General features: G+C 42.6%; 1 protein-coding gene across 5 annotated transcripts in view; it reads right to left on the bottom strand.

The window, feature by feature from the left end:
• Window positions 1–22,796, bottom strand: part of LOC308061731 (solute carrier family 12 member 7-like) — a 78,141-nt gene that overhangs the window by 37,359 nt on the left and 17,986 nt on the right. For all 5 annotated transcript variants that reach the window (XM_080382126.1, XM_080382122.1, XM_080382124.1 and 2 more), the window contains exons 3-7: window positions 17,976–18,098; window positions 8,774–8,920; window positions 7,985–8,039; window positions 3,979–4,109; window positions 200–441 (exon numbers count right to left, since the gene is read on the bottom strand). In XM_080382126.1, the coding sequence (XP_080238252.1) occupies window positions 200–441; window positions 3,979–4,109; window positions 7,985–8,039; window positions 8,774–8,920; window positions 17,976–18,098 (698 nt within the window). The remainder of the gene's footprint in view (window positions 1–199; window positions 442–3,978; window positions 4,110–7,984; window positions 8,040–8,773; window positions 8,921–17,975; window positions 18,099–22,796) is intronic.

Genomic DNA, 22,796 nt, shown 5'->3' with positions numbered 1-22,796 from the left:
GAAAGATTCAGATAGGTATTTCAAAGTAACAAATGAGCACATAATTGCCTAAAACACAAAAAACCTACTAGTGAAGCCAATGTGCTTGTATATTGAATTTTAGCTTAAAAGGTGAAATTATTACAGTAGCTATTCCCCTTCCCCCGTTGTTTTTGTTTTTTTTTAAATACCCCGCTCTACTTAAAGATACTGCACTTACGGAAAGTCAGGTGGGTCAAAAGCAGTCTTAATAACTCCAGCATATATGGCAATGATGGAAAGAATCACACAGGCAAGGAATACCAGTGCAAGTTTGTTGACATACTTTACTCCCACAAAAACTACTATGGCCATCAAAGTGATAATACACGTTCCATAAACTCTCATGTTGTTCAGCATAGCTTCTGTTTCGTCACCAACCTCTTCTGCTTTGAATATTGCAGCACTTGGAGAAATGTAGGTCTGCAAGAGATATGGCACACTATCACACATATAATAGCAAAAACTTTTTAAGGAACAATTTACTTGAACTTCAAAATCTAAACTTCTGTTACAATATCAGTTTTATTCTCTCACAAACCAGTTCAACCAGATGCCATGGGCATTTAGAAAACATAGAAGTAAAAGGAAGGGAGAGACCGAGATGAAGAAAAATGTGTTTTGAGAATGAGGTATGCTTTTGATCCAGCTTCTTCTCTCCTCTTTGTAAGTTCCCACTCCTTAAATCCATGCCTCTGCTAAACAGGAAAAACCACTAAGGACAGGGGGATGGGTTGGGGTGGCTGGGGAACTAGCAACAAAATTGGGATGAAAAAGCCAAAACTATAAACCATATACACTATCTCAAACCAGATATATCCTCAGATTCATCTGAAGCATTTGCCGATTAATAATTCCATTGACGGAGACCAAATATGAAGTCAATCAAAACCATAAAAACACCTGAAAACATTTTCAGTACTATCACCCCTGCACTACATTTCGTAAAATTCAAAGAAAGATATCTTAAGCATCATACCTTGATAAGTGTTTTTAACTTTTAATCTGAAGTTGCAACAGCACAATTTAAGATCAATGTGACAAAGCTCAGTCCCGTGCTAAAACAGACAATTTAAGCAACTGTAATTTCAGATAGGATTCACTTACAGATCTCTATTTCATGTAATTTTTTTCTGGGTTCTACCCAAAAAGAAGTTGGAAGCACATCTTATAGGACTTATACCGATAAACACAAATGAAAAGACAAAATCTGACCTATAGTTCTGAGATGTTTGTGTACAACACTGCATGATAAAGGTATCTTTATTGCTTCTACTAACACCTTTACATAAAAAAATGTTAGTCTGCTCAGCTGTCAGGGGAGCACTGGGGCTTGAGGCAACTCCACTCCTTCAAAACAACTGTTAAATTACCCATTTTAAAACTAACTTCTACAGGCAGGAAGAAACTTTGAGCAGGAAGCTATCCTGATATGTCCAGAACCAAAATACAAAGACAGACTTAGGCAATTCTTTGCTAGAATTTTCTTGAAATTTAATTAAATTAATTTTAAATTAAATTTAAATCTAGCAAATTGATACTTACTAGAATGCTAGAAGGAATTAAAACTGTCATGTCACCATGAAATAAAAAAAAGCAAAATGAAAACCTGATTACAGATAGAGTATTTCCATATTGATAGAAAATCCTACATTGTAATGTTGCAGAACTATCAGGCTCTGTATGGAGGTACTCCAGAAGGTTTTCTCATGTGCTTTGTTGCCCTGCTGTTCACAGCTTTTGCTGAGCAAAGTCATAGGCAGTTGACTGATTTCTGCCCCTCCAAATAACCCGTGTTTCAGTGGAGAAAAAAATCAAAATCAGTACTTGGTGCTTTGTGGCTATGACAGGGGCCTGTTCTGAGGTCTTCTGCCAGCTATGACATCCTAGGAGACTTTTCACTTCAAATTTCATACCCTACCTGTTTATTAGCAATACGTAAAGTAAGCATTTACGTAGAGAGAGCAGTGCACCAAATCCAATTCACCACTTGACACAGTGCTAGTGGTGTTAATGCAGCTCATAGCTCAGAAGCTAGTGGTAGCGAGTGCGCAGTATCTCTTTAATTTCAAATCCAGGCTTTTTTGAATTTATGACATTGGTCATAGTAAGTAACAAGAAGGAGGAATCCTGAAGTACCTCCTGTGCATACCCACACAGTCTCTGGTATGATGACCACTAGCTGTCTGGCCGCTCCTGGATGAAGCAAAGCCACAGCAGCTGGGCCACTGCCGTACAGGCAGTCTTCCACAAGCACCTTTACAGGAATATGGAATTTCAAAGCCAGTATTCTGAAAAGGAGGAATAGATTCTTAATTCCTGCCTCATAAATGTGCCTTTCATGTTCTCAATAACCTTTCACTGGGCAGCAGCTTTCCCCAGTGCACATGGCACTGCCGAGCACTGCAGAAGCTGAAAAGCTCCTGTGAGTTATCCTGGCAATGCCGCCTGATGCCAGGCCCACAGACTTTGATTTGGAAGGAGGAGGGGAGTCCTAGACCTTAAGAAAACATGGCTTAAAAAAGGACTTACACTTTAATTACCTAGAGTAAACAGCTCTTTTAATAGAAACATAGAGCAAACTAGGTGTGTTGACTGTTTACTGTAAGTAGGTGCCAGATTTAAAGTCTTACAGTCATGATCTGAAAACCAGAATAGTAAAATGTAAAATTAATTCCAGTAGATACAAAATAAGTGGAAGCTCCCCTGAAGAGCTCGTTACAGGATTCAGGGCTCAGAGGTATACAGCCTGGGAAAAGTGAAATAAGATATATGTTGAGAAGTTACAGCAAAACAAAAAAAAAAAAAGAAAAAAGAAAGAAAAAAAAAAAGAAAAAAGCTGTTGAAAAGACAAAGGAGGGGTAATACCATGAAATCCACACCTTTGTTAAAATTTGTGAGTCACAAGGAAAGGAACCAAAACCCTCTCATGTTAGATGAAAGAAGAAAAATGAGTAAGACTTCATTCAGAGTCAAAATAAAGGAAGAGTCCAAAGGGAAAAAGATAAACTGACTCTCAAGACAGAATCTTTAGCTTTTCAACTCCAAGTCTAAGATGACCTAAAGAAAGCGTTATGTGCAACTGTATTTTTGTTTAGAAAGAGAGGAGGACATACAACACAAAAGCAGCATAACACATGGACCAAACCTTTTGTAAGTTTGCTGTGGTGCACCGTGAACATATGCAGATAAATGTTTAAAGAAGAAATTAATTCCTTCACACTTATAAACACACTATTTTAAAAAAAACCTAAAATAACTTGGCATTACTAAACTCAAATGACATTTCAGAGGCCCTGAAAACAAGCACTGTCAACTATAATTTCACATGCAACCTACTGTGGGACTGCATTAATTCTTGTGGCACTGTCATTTGATACCAAAGTCATAGTTTTAAGTTAGTATCAAAATCACCAAATTGTCTCAACACGTTTCCAAATTTTACCTGTCGATCTGATGTTGTTTTCCACAAAACCTTCTGAAATATTTATTTTTCGTCTCCAGTTTTTTAGGTCTAGTTTAGTTCTATACCTTTAGTTTTGGAATTTTAGGCATGCCTTACTAAAATTAATAGTTTTCCTTGCAATTCTGTAGGCATACAGTAGCACAGGCATTATTTATGGGACATTTGCTATTTGAACATGTTATGAAGAGGAGAAAACATATATATTGCACCTAGCACAAATTAGTAATTATCAGTTACCGAATTCTGTTTGGTTCCTACTTTAAGTAGAACAAACTTATATCAGACAGCCCTTTATTTGTTTTTGTATTGCTGATCAGAATTTGTTGGACTTCTAACAGTCAAAAATAAAGTAAGAATAAATTGACATACTGGAAACAACAGTATCAAAACATTAAAAATCACCAAACTAGGATGCATTTTAGGCCAAATACATTCCTCCACAACCTCCCCAAACAGTTCAAATACATTTAATCTTAAGAGAAACTAGTACTTACCAATAAAATTTCAATGGTACCAAGAATGTACATTGCTCCTGCAAAGGTTGTACCCAAGTAGAAACAAAGTCCCACTGCTCCACCAAATTCTGGCCCTAAAGATCTTGAAATCATGTAGTAAGAGCCTCCAGCTGTGAATTTAACAACAACAAAAAAAAAGACTCCAGCCCTTCAGATTAAGGACAGCAGTACACAGCAAAAGTTTGAATAATTCAATCAACCTAATCAAGATAACTACTGCATGCATCTCCATTGAAAAGTTCATAGCAAAACTATTCAATCTCTATACCAACTAGGCAGTTAGGGAGATTCACTTTGAAACATACATTTTATGTGCATTTTCTGGGGAAATGAAGTAAACACCAAGGGAAAAAAAAAAAAAAAAAGAACAAATCCACAAGTAAAACAATCAAAAAGTAAATTAACAACAGGATATACAGGTATAAATAGATGCCAATCAATCTTTAGTTGTTAACCTCAAGCTGTTCACAAACAAACAATAAACTTCCAGAATAATTTCTTTACAAGATAAGGACAAATTCGAATTTGTCTTACTACCGTACGTTATTTTTCTTTTCTGTATGTGAAACCATTAACACATTTAATACAGGCATTAATTTCACTACCATTTCAAAGTGCTAGGTAGGGATTACTTTTTCTTGTCTACTCATATACTATTCATTTTGTCCCTGATTTTTTCAATTATTCTCACTCATACTTCCCATATACGTGCATCATCTTTCTTTTAAGTCATAAACTACAAGTCTTATTTCCATTGTACCATTGCACTTTCAATAAGGCTCTAGGTTTCAAGCTCTTTATTTTGACTTCCCTCCAACCCCCTCAAGGCACGCTCTCCTCTATCTCCTCTTGAATTCATGATGTTTGTACAACTCAGGACAATTGAGGATGAAAGAGGAGACAAAGAAAAGAAGTGATGGACCTTGACAGGCTTGAAGCAGGCCTGTGGCGAGCCTCATTTAGCTCAACAAGGCCCAGTGCAAGGTCCTGCACATGGGTCAGGGCAACCCCCAGCATCAACGCAAGCTGGGCAAAGAATGGACTGAGAGTAGTCCCAAGGAGCAGGACTTGGGGTGCTGGTGGACAGAAAGCTCAACATGGCCCAGCAACATATGCTTGCAGCCCAGAAAGCCAACCGAATCCTGAGCTGCATCAAGAGAAGTATGGCCAGCAGGTCAAGGGAGGCAATTCTCCCCCACTGCTCTACTCTTGTGAGACCCCAGTCGGAGTGCTGTTTTGAGCTCTGGAGTCCCCAACACGAGAAGGATGTGGACCTGTTGGAATGAGTCCACAGAAGGCTACAAGGATGCTCAGAGGACTGTAGCACCTCTCCTATGGAGACAGGCTGAGAGAGCTGGGGTTGTTCAGCCTGGAGAAGAGAAGGCTCCAGGAAGACATCAGAGCACCTTCCAGTACCTAAAGGGGCCAACGAGAAAGTTGGAGAGGGACTTTTTAGTAGGTCCTGTAGCAACAGGACAAGGGGGAATGGTTTTAAACTGAAAGAGGGCAGATTTAAATTAAATATTGAGAAGAAATTCTTCACTCTGAGGGTGGCAAGGCGCTGGCACAGGCTGCCCAGAGCAGCTGTGGGTGCCCCATCCCTGGCAGTGCCCAAGGCCAGGCTGGACGGGGCTGGGAGCAGCCTGGGCTGGTGGGAGGTGTCCCCGCCTGGGGCAGGGGGGGCAGGAACTAGGCTATCTTTAAGGTCCCTTCCACACAAACTATTCTATGATTTTAAACAAATATACACCAGCCTTGTATAAAATTAGTCTGCAAATAAGATATACACTTATAATCAAAGGGCAAAGTCTGAAACTGCTTTTCAAGATGGCTGGACAGCTGAGCCTAAAGAGTGCTGGTGAACAGAGTTACATCAATCAGCAGCCGGTCACAGTGTCCCCAGGGCTCCATGCTGGGCCCCGTCCTGTTTAGTATCTTTACTGACAACCTGGACAAGGGGATTGAACGCATCAGTTTGTGGGCGACGGCGAGCTGGGGGGGGAGTGTGGATGTGCTGGGGGGCAGAGGGCTCTGCAGGGGCGTCTGGGCACGCCGGGCCCATGGGCCAAGGCCAAGTGATCGAGGTGCAACACGGCTCTGTGCCGGGCCCTGTCTGGGGGGCACCGCAGCCCCCGGCAGCTGTGGGCTGGGGCAGGGGGCTGGGGAGCTGCCCAGCAGGGAAGGCCTGGGGCGGGGGTGGCTGACAGGTGGATGGGCATGGGCCAGCAGTGTGCCCGGGTGACCAACAGCATCACGGCTCGTATGAGAAACCGTGTGGCCAGCAGGGCCACGGCAGTGATCGGCCCCCTGCACTGGGCGCTGGTGAGGCTGCACCTCAAATATTGCGTTCAGCTTTGTGACACTCACTTCAACAGTGACACAGAGATGCTGGCACCTGTCCAGAGACTGGGGCACCAGTCTGATGGGGCATGGCTGAGGGAACTGGGGCTGTTTAGCCTCGAGAGGAGGAAACTCAGGGGGAACTTTACTGTTCTCTACAACTACCTGACAGGAGGCTGTAGACAGGGGGAGTCAGTCTATTCTCTCAGGTAACAAGCGACAGCACAAGAGGGAACGGCCTCAACCTGTACCAGAGATTGGATACGAGGAAAAAAAATAATCTTCACTGACAGGGTGGTCAGGCATTGGAACAGGTTGCCCAGGGAAGCAGCAGAGTCACCATCCCTAGGGTTTAAAAAACCCGCATAGACTTGGCACTTAGGGCCGTGGTTTAGTTGTGGATTTAGTAGTGTTAGGCTAATGGTTGGACTCTGATCTTAAGAATCTTTTCCAAACTAAATGATTCCATGCTTCAATATGAACAAACGAGACAAAAAAAAAGTTTATGATCCATCACCAATCCTTTTGCTAAATATAATGCTGTCATATGAACAGTAAGAGACAAGATCCTGCTGCTCAGAAGGTCTCTTTCAATCCTAGGTTCCTGTCTGTGCTCTCTGCCTCCTCTATATATTCCAGCAGAAGCAGCGTTTCTCTGAAACTGGCACCACCACCACCAACAAAAAAGTGAAAATTAAGACCCGTCTAGTTTAAGACCTGCAAACTTCAAAGAGTCCTGTGACACTCAGATATTAAGCAAAGCTTTTACTATGAACTTTAAAAATATGGGGGGGGGGGGGGGGAGAAAAGAGCAGTACATTTTCATTATCTGGATACTGATTAGAATAAAACTAATAATGAAGTGTAGTTTAAGTATTTGAAACATTTTTATTGTACTTATATTTCCTATATGACACTGTATCCATGAAATACAATTATTCTACACCCTGTACAAGTTATAGCATTTGCTTTTGCTCAACAACTTACATATCTGTTCTGGAACCCCTTACTGAGCTGTACAGAGTTCATAACAATGCCTGAACACCAGTATTACCAATAAGCATATTGAGAAACTGAAAAGGGCAAGAGTTTCAAAGGCTAACTGATTTTACATCTAAAAAAAACATATCAGCTTCATAACTGAAGAGAAACAGGTTTATGTATTTATCCTGAAAATTTAAGGAGATAAGCATAACCTAGAGTGCTTATATAGACAAAGATTTCTGCTGTTAAGACTGGCTGCTATTCTTGCAGGAAACAACATAAGTAGCTCCAGTGTTTAGAAATGGAGTCCAGGCAAATTTGGGGGCAGGGGAAGAAACAACAGCAGCCTTACTTGTAAGTGTGAAGAAATCTGCTTTGCATGAAGACAAGTCTCCGTGAGTTCAAGTTATAACATCTTATCTTTCATTCAAACAGAATTAAGTGATTGATGACAAATGTGTGCTACAGCTCATAATTCCCAGAAAGTCCAGTTAAAAGATTGCATCTCACCTTAAAAAGTAATTTCTAAATCAGTTAAAAGAAAATATGCACTTGACACAAAGGCATTACTCTTGATATCTCAGACTACAGTAATTTCTTATCCCAGCTTTAAACTTCCATCATTTGATCATTCACTATTTCAGATAAAATTCTTCATTACCTGGAACTACACCATTTGTTGCTATTGCGCTCATTGAAATTGCAGTTAGCATAGTCTGTGGAAAGATGAAATAGAGGAAATTTAAAATACTGAAAGTTTTTTGAAAGATGGGGCAAGAGAAAGTGATCAAATGAAAAAAGGTGGGTTTTTTTTTTTTTACATAAGATGTCACAGCAACTAAAAATAATCATAACTTTGGTTAGGGATATCCAGATAAATTAAATACTAAGTTTTTCAGTAGAAGATTCGGTTAGTTTAGATGTTTGAGACAGTTTTTTGCAAGAACTTGAAGAATACAGGTCACAGAATGTACTTGAAATAAGATGTTCATTATTCCGATTAAGTAGTAGTGAAAACCTGACCAAGTGTCACTGTTATGACAATATCATCTACTAGGTCTCACATTTCAAAATATTAGTTTATAGATGTAAAGCTGTGGATTGATTTCTAGTTTATATTCCAGTTTGTTCTGCGAAAAGCAGAACAGTTCAAATCTCAATGTAAATCATGAAATACTTGCTAAAATCAAGTTTAATAAAATCCATGTAACACTTCAGGAAAAAGCTTACTCCAACTCAGAAGATGTAGGCTTCACACAGGCTAGAATGACATGACACTCGGTGCAGATACAGATAAATACACACTCACCGACACACACCCCATGTGACTCAATTGCACTGATATTTAACAGATATGGAGAAACCTTTCTTTGCTGTTCATACATTAGAGGACAGCAGTACTCTTGTAACAGAGAATTTGGCCCATATTTTTTTAAAAAAGTTAACTTACACAAGCACAACACATGAACACGATGATGAAAGACTCTAGAACTCCAGCTGTTCCCACAATCCATGTTAAACGTAAGAAAAGGATGACTCCCAAGATGTTTTGCAAGCAGGGCAGGTACACACCAATAAAAGTGCCCATACGTGGAACCTGAAAATGAAATCAGAACGTTTAATTCCTTTGCACTGAACACTTTAAACCCATAAGTACTTTATTCCACAAGCACTTATCACAAATGCTCCATGAACAAATGCCAAGTGAAATTGGTAGCTTCAGAGCGTCCAGCTTTACAAGTATTCTAAGGCTACTTATGCAGAAAGATCCCTGAAAAAACAGAAAACTACTTGTGATAGCAAACTCTCTTGTTCCACAGGAATTAGGATAAAACCCTGATAAGGATAGGATGCCCCTTTATCTGTTGATTACAAAGCTTTACAAACCGTTTTCTAAAATACCAGTTACCGACTACCATTGAAGAGAAGTTACTGCCACAATCAAAGTATCAAGTATGTTCTGCAAAAACGTGACCATCCATTGCCCTGTAGCTGGCCCACAAAATGATAATTCCAAGATACATGTTCTCGATTTTTAAAAAAATTACAAACAAAGTATTATGACAAGGCCAGGAGAAATGCAGAGCTGACTACAATTTGTTTCCTCAAAAGCTGTAAAACCTGCCAGAACATAGTATATTTGTTTGTAGTTTTTATCTGCTGGTGATTATCATGGGTCAAGACACACACAAAAATATTCATGCCTCATTGAAATTCCAGCCTTCTACACTTACGAAGAAATCAGGCCCTGAAATATTCAGCTTAGAAACAACAGTTATACACAGTAGGTTTCCAGATAAAGAAGTTCTTCTTAGATCACAACTCAGGCTGTGAAAAAGGCATTCAATTTAAATAAAGCAGCAAGTATTGGTGCTCTCTAAGTGCCCTGATTTAACACCAGACAGCAACTAAGTATCACACAGCCGCTCCCTCCCTCCCTCCCCCTGACCACGGCAGTGGCATGGGGTGGGGAGAATCAGAGATAGGTAAAACTTGTAGGTTGAGGTAAGAACAACTCAATAATTGAAATAAAGTAACATATGCTTAAAATAAGAACAACAACTGTAATGAAAAGGAGCGAGAAAGGGACAAAAGCATTAAACTCATGGCGGGGGGGGGGAACAGACCACACACACACAAAAAAAAAGCAACCCACAAGTGATGCACAATACAATTGCCCACCACCTGCTGACTGATGCTCAGCCAGTGCCCTAGCAGTGATAGGCCCCTCCTGGCCAGCTCACCCCAGTTTATATACTGAGCATCACATTCTATGGTATGGAGTATCCCTTTGGCTTCTTTTCCCATGCTCTGCAACTGAGCAGGTGCACACATGAGAAGTCCTTGATTTAGAGTAAGCACTACTTGGCAACAACTGAAACATCAGTGTGTTATCAACATTATTCTCATACTAAATCCAAAACACAGCACTACACCAGTTACTAGGAAGAAAATTAACTCTATCCCAGCCAAAACCAGGACAGTAGCTTTCCCTTACTTCATACTATTTATGTATGTCATGCCACACTTTCCTGTCTTTTGATATAAACACAGAGATATCGGTCCCTTAGTCTGTGGACCACCCCTCTATAAATTCATTAAATTCATTTGTCCACAAGGTGAGCTCCATCTGTTGTAACAGTCTTTCAAGGCAAGAAAGATGGTATGAGGTGTTGGATTGCTGCATGTTGAAGCCAGTTCTGATTCCATCACCACTGCGCTGGTCCTGTCTCATCAAGGTTCATTCTTCATTAATGTGGCAGCTGGGAGGGAGTCAGGTTCAGCTCTCCAAACCCAGAGCAGCAGAGATGGCCACCATGATGTACCCTGCACACCGATGGGCATATAGAAATGATAACTTATATATACAGCAATGTATAGCAATTAACATCACACGACTTACTTTATCGGGTATTTCCACCCAAAATCAAGTCCTCAAGGCATGTATCTGAATTCCCTGACCGCCCACATTATCCACCAAGTGCACCTAGGTCCTCAAGTAAAACTAACCTCACAAATGGGTTTGCCTTTGGCCGAGGCAGGAATGACCCAGACTGTTTTCCCCAGTGTATTTTTAAAGGTGCACTACAGGGATTTTAGCTCCTTCTACAGTACGTAAAAGCTTTGATTGGGCAGGGTAGCTCAATTAGCAGATCCCCTAATGTTGACTAACCAGGTGGCTTTTGCTAAATGCGTACCCTAATGTTTGAAGGTCCCATCACCCACTGCTCTCAGCATAGTCTTTAACAGACCATTGTATCATTCCATTTTCTCAGACTGGTGCATGATAAGGGATGTGATATACCCACTCAATGCCATGCTCTTTGGCCCGTGTCTATGACATTGTTTTGGAGATGAGTCCCATTGTCCGACTCTGTTCTTTCTGGGATGCCATGTCACCACAAGACCAGTCTTTCAAGGACCAGGACAGTGTTGCAGGTGGTGGCATGGGACACCAGATATGTTTCCAGCCATCCAGTGGTCGCTTCCACCACTGTAAGCACATTGGTGCTTGCCTTGGTAGTCTGTGGGAGTGTGATACAGTCAGTCTGCCAAGACTCCCCATATTTATATTTCATCCATTGTCCTCCAACCCAAAGAGGCTTTAATTGCTTGGCTTGCTTAATTGCACCACATTTCACATTCATGGATCACCTCTGCAATAGCATCCATGGTTAAGTCCACCCCTCGGTCTCAGGCCATGTGTTGCATCTCTTCCTTGATGACATGAAGTGTCATGAGCCCACCGAGCTATAAATAATCCAACTTCATGTTGCCAATCCAAATCTACCTGAGCCACTTCAATCTTGGCTGACTGATCTACCTGCTGGTTGTTTGGATGATCCTCAGTGGCCCGACTGTTGGGTGCACGAGCATCTACGTGACATGCTTTTACAGCCAGGTTCTCCACCCAGGCAGCAGTATCTTGCCGCAATGTGGCAGCCCACATGGATCTACCTCTGTTTGCCAGTTGCTCTGTTTCCATTGCTGCAGCCACCCCCACAAAGCATTTGCTACCACCCATGAGTCAGTATAGAGGTAAAGTATTGGCCATTTTCCTCAATCAGCAGCATCTAAGGCCAGCTGGATAGCTTTCACCTCTGCAAACCAACTGGACTCACCTTCTCCTTCAGCAGTTTCTGCTACTTGTTGTAGGGGACTCCATACAGTCACTTTCCATCTCCTACGCTTTTCTACAATATGGCAGGACCCATCAGTAAGCATGGCATATTGCTTGTCATGTTCCAGCAATTTATTGTACAATGGGGCTTCTTCAGCATGTGACACCTACTCCTCTGGTGATATTCTGTTTACCTTCTGGCCAGTCCATAATCATTTCCAAGATTCCTGGATGACTGGGATTTCCTATCTGAGCTTGTTGTGTGATCAGCACAACCCACTTACTGCACATAGCATCAGTTGCATGATGTGTAGAAGAAATCCTCCCTTTAAATGCACAGGCCAGCACTGGCAACCAGGGTACCAGGAGGAGCTGGGCTTCCGTGCCAGTCACTTCTAAAGCAGCGCAAGCCCCTTCATAAGCTGCCAACATTTCTTTCATTTGGAGTATAGCGGGCCTCTGGTCCTCTGTATCCCTTACTCCAAAAGCCCAAGGGTCAGCCTTGAGTCTCCCCTGGTGCTTTCTGCCAGAGGCTCCAGGTAGGGCCATTCTCCCCAGCTGTGGTGTAGAGCACATTTTTTACATCTTGCCCTGTGTTCAGCCTGGCCCAAGGGCCACTGCTTGAACTATCTCCTGTTTCATCAAAGGCTTGCCATTGTTCAGGGCCCCATTTGAAATAGTTCTTCTTCTGGGTCACTTGAAAAAGAGGGCTTACAATCAGACTGTAGTTTGGAATGTGCATTCACAAAAAACCCAAAATGCCTAAGAAAGCTTCTGTTTCTTTCTTAACTGTTATGTCTCCACCAACTAGTATTTTGTTGATCACATCCACTGGGATCTCACTATGTACATCTTGCCATTTTATTCCCCAAAACTGAATCTGCTGTGCAGGTTCCTTGATCTTACTTTGCTTTATGGCAAAACCTGCTTTCAGGAGGATTTGTACTATTTTCTTCCCTTTCTCAAAAGCCTCCTTCTGCCCTATTGCCCCATATGATGGTTTAATCAATGTATTGCAGGTGTTCTGGACCTTCACTTTGTTCCAGTGCAGTCTGGATCAGTTCATAGCAGATGGCAGAGCTGTGCTTCCATCCCTGAGGCAGTTGATTCCAGGTGTGTTGGACACCCCTCCAAGTCAAAGCAAACTGTGCCTGCACTCTTCTGCCAAAGGGATTAAGAAAAATGTGTTTGTGAAATCAACAGTGGCATATTATTTGGCTGCCTTTGACTCCAGTTCACACTGAAGTTCTAGCATGTTTGGTACAGCAGCATAACTTCATTCAGGCCACGACAATCTATTGCTAGTCTCTATTCTCCATTAGACTTCTGCACTGGCCATATGAGGCTAGTAAAGGGGGAGCAAGTCCTGCTGATCATTGCTTAGCTCTCCAGTCAACAACTCGGCTTATGGATGGGAATCAGGGAGTCTCAGCTAGTGTGATACTGCCATCAGTGCACCGCTGGTGTAGCGATCAGCACCTGTTGTTCTCTGACCTTCAGCAACCCCCACAACAAAAGGATCCTCCAAGAGATCAGGCAAGGTAGACAGCTGCCTAATTTTGTCCATTTCCAAGACAGCTGCTATACAGAAAGCCAAATGGTACCTTTTTGGGTCCTTAGAACACCCTCTCCTAAGATAGTCTATGCCAAAGATACATGGAGCCTCTGGGCCAGTCACAATGGGGCCTTTTGCCACTCGTTCCCAGTCAGGCTCACTTCAGCCTCCAACAGTTAGCTGTTGAACTCCCCTGTCACTCCAGAAATACTAATGTGTTCTGCCCCTTCATAGCTTGATGGCATTAGGGTATGCGGTGCACCAGTATCTACTAGAACCTTACACTGCTGTCAGTCTGACATGCCAGGCCATTGGATCCACACAGTTCAGTAAACTCAGTTGTCCCTGCCCTCTACCCTGCTGGGGGCAGGGCCCCTGTAGTTCTGGTCATAGGATTCTCCACCAGGGCAGCAAGTGGTGCAGAGCAGCTGTAACGTGGAACAGTCTTGCAAAAATGGATTAGAATTCCTTTCTATAGGCTCTGGAGTAAGATCAGCCCTTCCAATCTCCCTAGGAAAATGTCCACTAGAGACTGGAGCAGCAACCTTCATGAAAGAACCCCCAGCTGTGATTGTTTTTCCTTGCAATTCATGTACTCATGCCTCCAGGGTCAAGGCAGATTTTCCATCCCACTTCCTCACGTAATCTCTATGGTTCCACAGGTAAAACCCCAGGGTGTCCATCTCCTGTACTCTCCCTCTTGAGCAGGACACTTACTGTTAACAGCCAAAAGACAAGGGTCTGTACAGGTGAGGAGGTAAGAACTATCCTCTGAGTTGCTGGACCTCTTTCTCCACAGTCAAGATGAGGGAGGAAGAGATGTTGTCTTCATATTCGCATAGCTGGCGAGCCACTTCATCCACCATTGATGCCACTTTGTCTCTCCAGCTCATTACTGCCAATAAGTTGACATATGATGCTGGTGTGCTCCATACAAATTTCCACCACATGGGTCACGGGCATTTGACTTCATCTGAATCTGTGGATAACTATGCATTGTTCAGGTCATGATAAATCATCTCTAGTATGAGTAATTCCCTCAGTAACATGATACCTCTCTCTATTTCAGTAGATTTGCCTGGGCCCCATGTAATATCCTCCTTGAAGTGATGGATATCTTTCCGTCATGCTTGACAGGAGTTGTCTCCAGAGACTGAGGATTATATCCCTCTTCCAATTGCCTTGTCAATGCCCCCTTCCCTAGAAAGTGATCCCAGCTGCTTGGGTTCACTGTCTTAATTCAAAGCTACTAGCCCCATTATCCCAGCATTGGAACAGCCAGGTGATAACACGCTCACCTGCTTGACAGCTAAAATCTTTTTGCATATTTTGTGACTCATTCAGGGATAGTGATCTGTCTCTTCCTCTTGTTCCTGTGGTGGCCCTGCTCTGTCCTTTACTGAATGAGTCTATTTTCATGTCCAGTTCTTCTTGCATGTAGGGGCAAATTACACCAATACAGGTTGGTTCTCTGCATCACTCATCACCAAGGGCCTGAGTAGTTGCCATGCCAGTCACAGAGACCTAAGCAGCTGCAGCTAGTTGCTTAACTCTAAACAAGATTGGAACCACCACATTCAGCATTCCTAGCAATAGGATCAGGACCAGAAACAGGGTGTTTTCAACATCCCAAGGATGTTCCCAAGACTTTCAGATTTCTTAAATGCTTCTGTAATTAGCCTGGAGGAGGGGGAAATGTAGAAAGATGTCTCCCCCATAGGTTGGCTCTCCGAGAAAAATCAAAAGGTGTAATCACTAACTGTTTCCACTAGATGGCTCCCGAAGTACAGAAGTGAGGACAATACCGAGTCCTCCCACCAGAATAGTTTCATGATCAGAGATCACAGCAGATCACATGCCAGTATCACAAAGTAAAAAAAGATGAAAACCAGGCCCCAGGGGTGATAAATACCAAATCAACAGCTTAATTGCAGCATATGTTTGCTAACATAATACAAATATGAGACCAAGCTTAACAACTCAGAGCAAACAAATAAACATTACTACCAGTGACTATTAAACCAATACAAAGAATGCTTTTATCAAATTTGTTTTAACATACTCCGGTCAGATCTGTCATTATCTCAATCCTTCGAGAACCATGTCAGGTGCCAAAAAGCATTGTTGCAGCCAGCAACTAAGTACCATGCTGTTGCTTGCTCACTCCTTTCCCTGCCCCAGTGGGAGATGGGAAAGAAAATCAGTGATAGGTGAAACTTGTGGGTTGAGACAAGAACAAGTTAATAACTGAAATAAAGGAAAACACAGTAACAACAACAACTATTGTAATGAAAAGGAATGAGAAATAAAGAGAGGGGAATTAAACCCAAGGGCGGTGGGAGGGAAACCAAAATGATCAAGTGATACACAATTCAGTTCCTCGCCACCGGCTGATCGATGCCCAGCCAGATCCTGAGCAGCAATCAGCTCCCCCAGCTATATACTGAGCACGATGTTCTATAGCATGGAATATCCCTTTGCCTAGTTCGGGTCAGCTGCCCAGGTTCTGCTGCCTCCCAGCTTCTTGTGCACCTGCTCAGTGGTAGAGCATGGGAAATTTGAGAAGTCCTTATCTAGAATAAGCACAACTTAGCAACAACTGAAACATCAGCATGTTATCAATATATTCTCATATTAAATTCAACACACAGAATTGTACCAGCTACTAAGAAGAAAATTAACTCATTGTCCTGGTTTTGGCTGGGATAGAGTTAGCAGAATTGCTAAGAAAACACCGGGTTTCAAAGTAGTTATAAAGAACCATGGATTGCCATTTAGACTATAATTTTTGTTTTTAACATCTTGGGCAATATCCATAAGGGATATCGATGCTACTGCCTCAATTACGCCATTAAAACGCTACTTTTCCAGGTTACTAAGGTTACTAGTTAACCATCACTTGATTTCAGACATGGAACTAAAAGAGAGACATACATAGGAATCACATTTTCAGTCCACCATACAGTGCTCAAATAAGATCAAGTGCAAGTGAGCACAGGAGCGTTCATTTGGCTAGTCTGTTCTAGGGAGACTAACACTGTGCTGCGCTAGTAAAATGCACTGCACAGCCGCTGAACAGAGGACATGGATTGCACTAAGAAAAGTGTGAGTTCATCAGCGTTTGTCTTCTCATCTCTCAAGCTGTATCTTCAGATAAGAAATACAGAACAAGCACAATGAGACAAACGAAAAGCATCCTGTGTCTATTTGTGTGTGGGGTTAAGCAAAAAGCTAAAACAGCAGGACTTTATTCCTTGCCCTTGCTCACTGTCCTGGTACCAACTTCCTACACTAGAAAAGTCCTAATACAAACAGTTCTACTGCAAATATTCAGGTACTACACCATAAATCTCTCTTCCAGTCGAATGAGCTCCAGTTCTAAAGTTATTTTCAAAAGTACCTTTCCGTATCACTCTTCTGCTACGTGTTCATTTCCTTATATTCATGCTTATGTGCTTCTCCTTTCTCCATAGCTCAGCATACAAGCTCAGCAGCAGCACCCCTCCTCTCCTACACAAAAACACACGGGCTCCCAGCACCCTCCTTTTCCTACCATCTACCCTACGTTTCTTAGTTTCAGTTACCATGTTCATCCAGTCAATTCCAGCTCATCATTCCTCCTTGCCTGGAGGTTTTTGTACTCTGTCAGATCATATGTTTTTGATTCAGGCTTTCTCCTTCCAAAACAACTCCCGGCTCAGAGGGAATCAATCCAACATCTCATTGCAGAGTCTGATGCATACATTCCATTTCTGTAGAGGCCTAGATAGGTACTTTCTGTATCCAGTAGACAACCCTTGAAGAATACACTTGCTGTCTTCTAGCAAGTGAATTTAGGTACGTACCAAACACAGCCTTTGCCTGCCACTGCTGCCACACACACCCAACAAGTGTCATATTTTTGAAGTATGCAACAAATGTTTTCTTGGAATGTGTCCATTAAGTTTTAAAAATACTTAGTCTGACACACAGAAACCAGAGAGCTACTCAGAAAAAACTGCTATCGTGCGAACAGGAGCAAATATGCCCACTGATTTAAGAGTGTGATTTGCTTCATCTCAAGTTTTTCTTAAATCCCACCTTTAGGTAAAAATCCAATTCATTAAATAAAATAAATATTTTTTAAGTAAAAAAAATATCATACTGTATCCACACTAGAAGTAGACAGAAGGTACTGATGCTCATACAAGGGCAGAAGGAAGAAAAAAAGAAAGGAAGATGAAACTGGGTGCACTCCATGTTTCAGATCCTAGCTCTGCACACATTTTAGCTAGGGCTTTTGCAGCAAGGTCTTGCTAAAAACATGCTAACAAGAACACTGATTTAACACAAGCTTTACTCCAAACACTTCAATTTTAAATACAGTATTAAAAACCTTACTCCTGTTTTAGGCATCCACATATTTTCCTTTTAGGTTGTAAAATGCTCATATTTGTGGACACCTTTGTCTCAATAACACATTAGAAGTTTAAATACCTTGACTTCCTTTCGCTTGCTGTCTTCATCTGCTTCATGTTCCACCACACCTTGAGTTAGATTTGTGTAGTTTGCTAGTTTATTAAGAAGAGATGACACCATGGGATTACTATCCATTTCTTCCTGTTGGGATTTTAAGAATACTGCATTTATTAAATAGGTTTTTTTAATCATCATAATTTTATGATAATACTTCAAACACATACTTAACAGGTCAACCCTGATTCACCTAAATAAAAAATTAGCATGACAAAATACCATCAGCTTTCAACCCACAAGAGTTCTAAATCTTTCTAGAAGTCTAACGCTACATGGCTATCTTGCAACATTTCTTTCACTTTTTTACACTGTCTTACAATGTGTAGCTTGTACAGCTGGAATATAAGGCAAATCTAGAGAAGAGCCATTGTTAATTGTAAAAATCTATTCCTATCACAATACAGTTTTTAGGGGATTGTACTGGCAGGGTTGAGTCAGAGTGTTTTTCCAGCATCTTGCTTATGTCTAGAGAGTGTCCTCAAATGATTCTCTCTAGCAGCAAGATACTTAAGGATCACTCTCAAACCTGCTGTTGCAGACTTATATATATTTTACCTTAAACCACGCATACTACTTCCAAAGTATTCACTGTTTGAAAATACTGGTACATATACATATCATATATAATTGCATGTATATAATATTACTTGACACAGAAATCAGCCCATCTTTCTTTAGCCAAGCCTCTGCTACAAAACAAAAACATGCTAAAACAAATAATAAATCCAGAGGAAGCATATACAATAAAACTATTCCAAGAAAAGTGGAACCGAAGAATTAACCAAGCACACAAGATCAAATGTTGGAAGGAAGGTAAGAGATCAGGGCTGCAAACAGAAAGACAAGAACCAGGGTATCTCTGTCTGAGGCATTAGGTCATGATAATCATGTTTGTAATAACCAAACTTCTTTGTAACATTCATACAAAAGTTCAAAACATAGGTTAGCTGAAAACATGAGAAGAATAAGAATGCAGGAAAACCACTGTGAAACATATGTACTACCAAAAAATATTTACCACTACTACGGCAATGGTGATTAAGTCACCAGAAGGCTTTGAAGGCAACACTGTAACTGTCTGAGATATGCAAAAGATAGTCATTGTTATACCATCAGCTGAGGATTTAATACCAGCCGCTATTCAAAAGAGCTGATGCAAGCATATATTCAAAGGAGATTAAAGACAAAAAGCAGCTATAACAATTTAATCAACACTGAGGAACACAGCAGCTAATTTGAACAACAGGTTTTGGACATTGCTTTACAGAGTACAGCCTGAATGAGAGAAATTCAGTGACAAAACTCCACTACCATGGTTTCTGTCAGAAATAGTAAGAAATTGCATACGTGACAAATAAAGAAAATTAATGACCAACATGACTTTGACCCTTAGCACAATCTTCTCTAAGACTTGGTGAGAAATGGTGAGACTACTTTATTTGGGTCACGCAGAAAGAAGGAACTGAAAGATCACGTCTTCTGTGCAAAGATACGTAAAAAGAAGAAGAAAACAGCATAAAGGGTCACAGTGCCATGATCTCACTGCTATTACAGAGACACGGTGGGATAGCTCATGACCGGATTGCTACATACTTTTTAGGACACAGGCCAGCAAGAAGAGGGGGTGGAGTTGCTCTTTATGTGAAGAAGCAACTGGACTGTATTGAGCTTTCCTTGGGGGTGGATTCACAATGAGTCAAGACCTTATGGCTAAAGATTAAGGGGCTGGCAGACACGGGGAACACTGTTGTGCGCGTTTGCTGCAGGCCACCTGATCAGGAAAAGCAAGTTGATGAGACCTTCTACAAACAACTGGAGGTAGCCCCTCGTTCTCATGGGGGACCTCAACCTCCCCGATACCTGCTCAGAAAGACAACACTGCTAGGTTCTTGCAGCCCAGGAGGTTTCTGCAGAGCACTGCTGGTAATGTTTTGACACGGGTGGTGAGGGAACGAAAGAGGTGAGGTGTGCTCTTAGACCTCATGTTCACAAAGAAAGAGGGACTGCTTGGGGATGTGAAGGTCAGGGGCAGACTTGGCTGCAGTGACCACGAGACAATGGAGTTCAGAATCCTGCATGGAGGAAGTAGGGCAATAAATAGGACTGCAACCCTGGACTTCAGGAGAGCTAACTTTGGCCTCTTCAAGGACCTGCTTGGAGGAAGCCCATGCATTAGGGTTCTACAAGGTAGCAGGGTCCAAGAGAGCTACCTAATATTCAAGCACACTTCCCCCAAGTTCAATATAGCTGCAACCCCATGAGCAGGAAATGGAGCAAAGGTGGCAGGAGGCCTGCATGGAAGAGGAAGGAGCTAGTGGCAAAGCACAAAGAGAAAAAGGAAGTTTACAGTATGTGGAAAAAGGGACAGGGCACTTGGGTGGAATATAGGGATGCTGTCAGCACATGCAGGGAAGCGACAAGGAAGGCTAAGGTCTGTTTGGAATTAAATCTGTAGAGGGATCTCAAGGACAGCAAGAAGGGCTTCTGCAAGAACATCAGCAGCGCAAGGGTGATTGGAGAAACGCGAGCTTGCTGCTCAATGAGGTGGGTGCCCTGGTGACAAAGGACACAGAGAAGCCAGAGCTACTGAATGTCGTCTTTGCTTCAGTCTTCACTATCCAGTTTGGTGCTCTGCTTTCCCAGAGCCTGGAGGCAAGAGAGGAAGTCTGGAGAAACGAAGACTTTCCCTTGATTGAGGAGAATGACATTAGAGATCACTTAAGCAAACCTGACACCCACAAATCCATGGCTCCCAATAGGATGCACCCCCAACTGCTGCGGGAGCTGGCAGATGTTACTGCCAAGCCACTCCATCTTTGAAATGTCATGGCAGACAGGAGGGGTGCCTGGGGACTGGAGGAAAGCCAGTGTCACTCATGTCTTCAAAAAGGGCAAGGAGAAGGACCCAGGAAACTACAGACCAATCAACTCCACTTCCATCCCTGGAGGTCATCTCAAAGCATGTGGCGAAAAGCAGATCACCAGGAGTAGTCAACATGCATTCACCAAGGGGGTATCATGCCTGACCAACCTGATAGCCTTCTATGATGGAATAACTGGCTGAGTAGATGAGAGGAGAGTGGTAGAGGTTGTTCACTTTGGCCTCAGCAAGGCTTCTGACACTATCTCCCATAACATCCTCATAGCGTAGAGAAGCTCAGAAAGTGTGGTAGATGAGTGGACAGTGAGGCGGGCTGAGAACTGGCTGAAGGGCAGAGCTCACAGGGTTGTGATCAGTGGCACAGTCTGTCTGGTGGCCTGTAGCCAGTGGTGTTCCCCAGCAGTCAGTGCTGGGTCCAGTCCTGTTCAACTTACTCATCAGTGACCTGGATGAGGGGCCAGTGTGCACCCTCAGCAAGTCTGTGGATGATACAAAACTGGGAGGAGTGGCTGATGCACCAGGAGGCTTCGCTGCCATTCAGCGAGACATGGACAGGCTGGAGAGCTGGGCAGAGAGGAACCTAATGGAGTTCAACAAAGGCAAGTGCAAGGTCCTGCCCCTGGGGAGGAACAGCCCCTGCACCAGTACAGGCTGGGGCTGTCCTGGGCTGGAAGGCAGCTCTGCGGAGAAGGGCCTGGGAGTTCTGGTGGGCAGCAAGGTGCCCTCGAGCCAGCAGTGTGCCCTGGTGGCCAAGAAGGCCAATGGCACCCTGGGGTGCATGAGGAGGACCACAGCCAGCAGGTCAAGGGAGGTTATCCTCCCGCTATACTCTGCCGTGATGAGGCCACATCTGGAGTTCTATGTCCCACTTTGGACTCCCCAGTTCCAGAGAGACAGGGATCTACTAGAGAGGGTCCAGTGGATGACTACAAAGAGGATGAGGGGACTGGAGCATCTCCCTTGTGAGGAAAGGCTGAAAGACCTGAGCGTCTTAAGATCCCTCTGTCTTCTCTTCTCCAGGCTAATCAATGCCGACAAATACCCTAAGGGTAGGTGTCAAGAGGATGGGGCCAGGCTGTTTTCAGTGGTGCCCAGTGACAGGACAACGGGCAGTGGGCACAAACTGCAACACAGCAAGTTCCATCTCAATATGAGGAAAACCACTGTGAGGGTGACAGAGCACTGGCACAGGCTGCCCAGAGAAGCTGTGGAGTCTCCTCCTCAGAGTGAATGGAGGCATTCAAAGCCCACCTGGTTCCGTTTCCGTGCAACCTGCTCTAGATGAACCTGCTTTAGCAGGGGTTGGACTAGATGGGTCTCCATAGGTCCCTCCCAACCTTGACCATTCTATGAAGAGGTCTACAAGAAAACAGTGGGCAGAATACAACAGCAGGATGGCTAAGCAAACCAAGTTGGAAGGACCTTGTTTACTGTTAATAGCAAGCATCAAAGCAAGACCAGCTGATGTTGCTAGAGCAGATCAACTTGAGTTAAACTTCACTAAAAGTACTATTTCATTGCAAGTGTTGCACTTAAATATACCATATCGATTTTTTTTTCATGTAAATGATTGCAATCATTCAGTGAATTAAACATGTATTAAGCTTGCATGATAAGGCAGATGTTTCTATTAGAAAGTAGAAATAGCTGTGGTATGCTCTACACTGTAACTGGACAATACAACTAAGTCATGGCCTATTGCAGTTCCAGTTTGGTTTATAGTTTTGCAGCTTTAAGAAAAGTCTTTATTTACCGCTGTTCAATATAATATCTTTGATATGCCTTTTAAAACTGGATACTGCTTTGTTAAACACACTACATTTAAGCTTCAGCAACCTTCTCCAATAACAGTTTCTAGATCCTACCATAGAAATGCTTATCTTCACATTAATGCATATCAA

Source organism: Falco punctatus (genome assembly GCF_963210335.1).
Source record: "Falco punctatus genome assembly, chromosome: 4".
NCBI lineage: Eukaryota > Metazoa > Chordata > Aves > Falconiformes > Falconidae > Falco > Falco punctatus.
The sequence above is the reverse complement of the archived record's forward strand: the minus strand, read 5'-3'. Positions and strand labels throughout refer to the sequence as shown.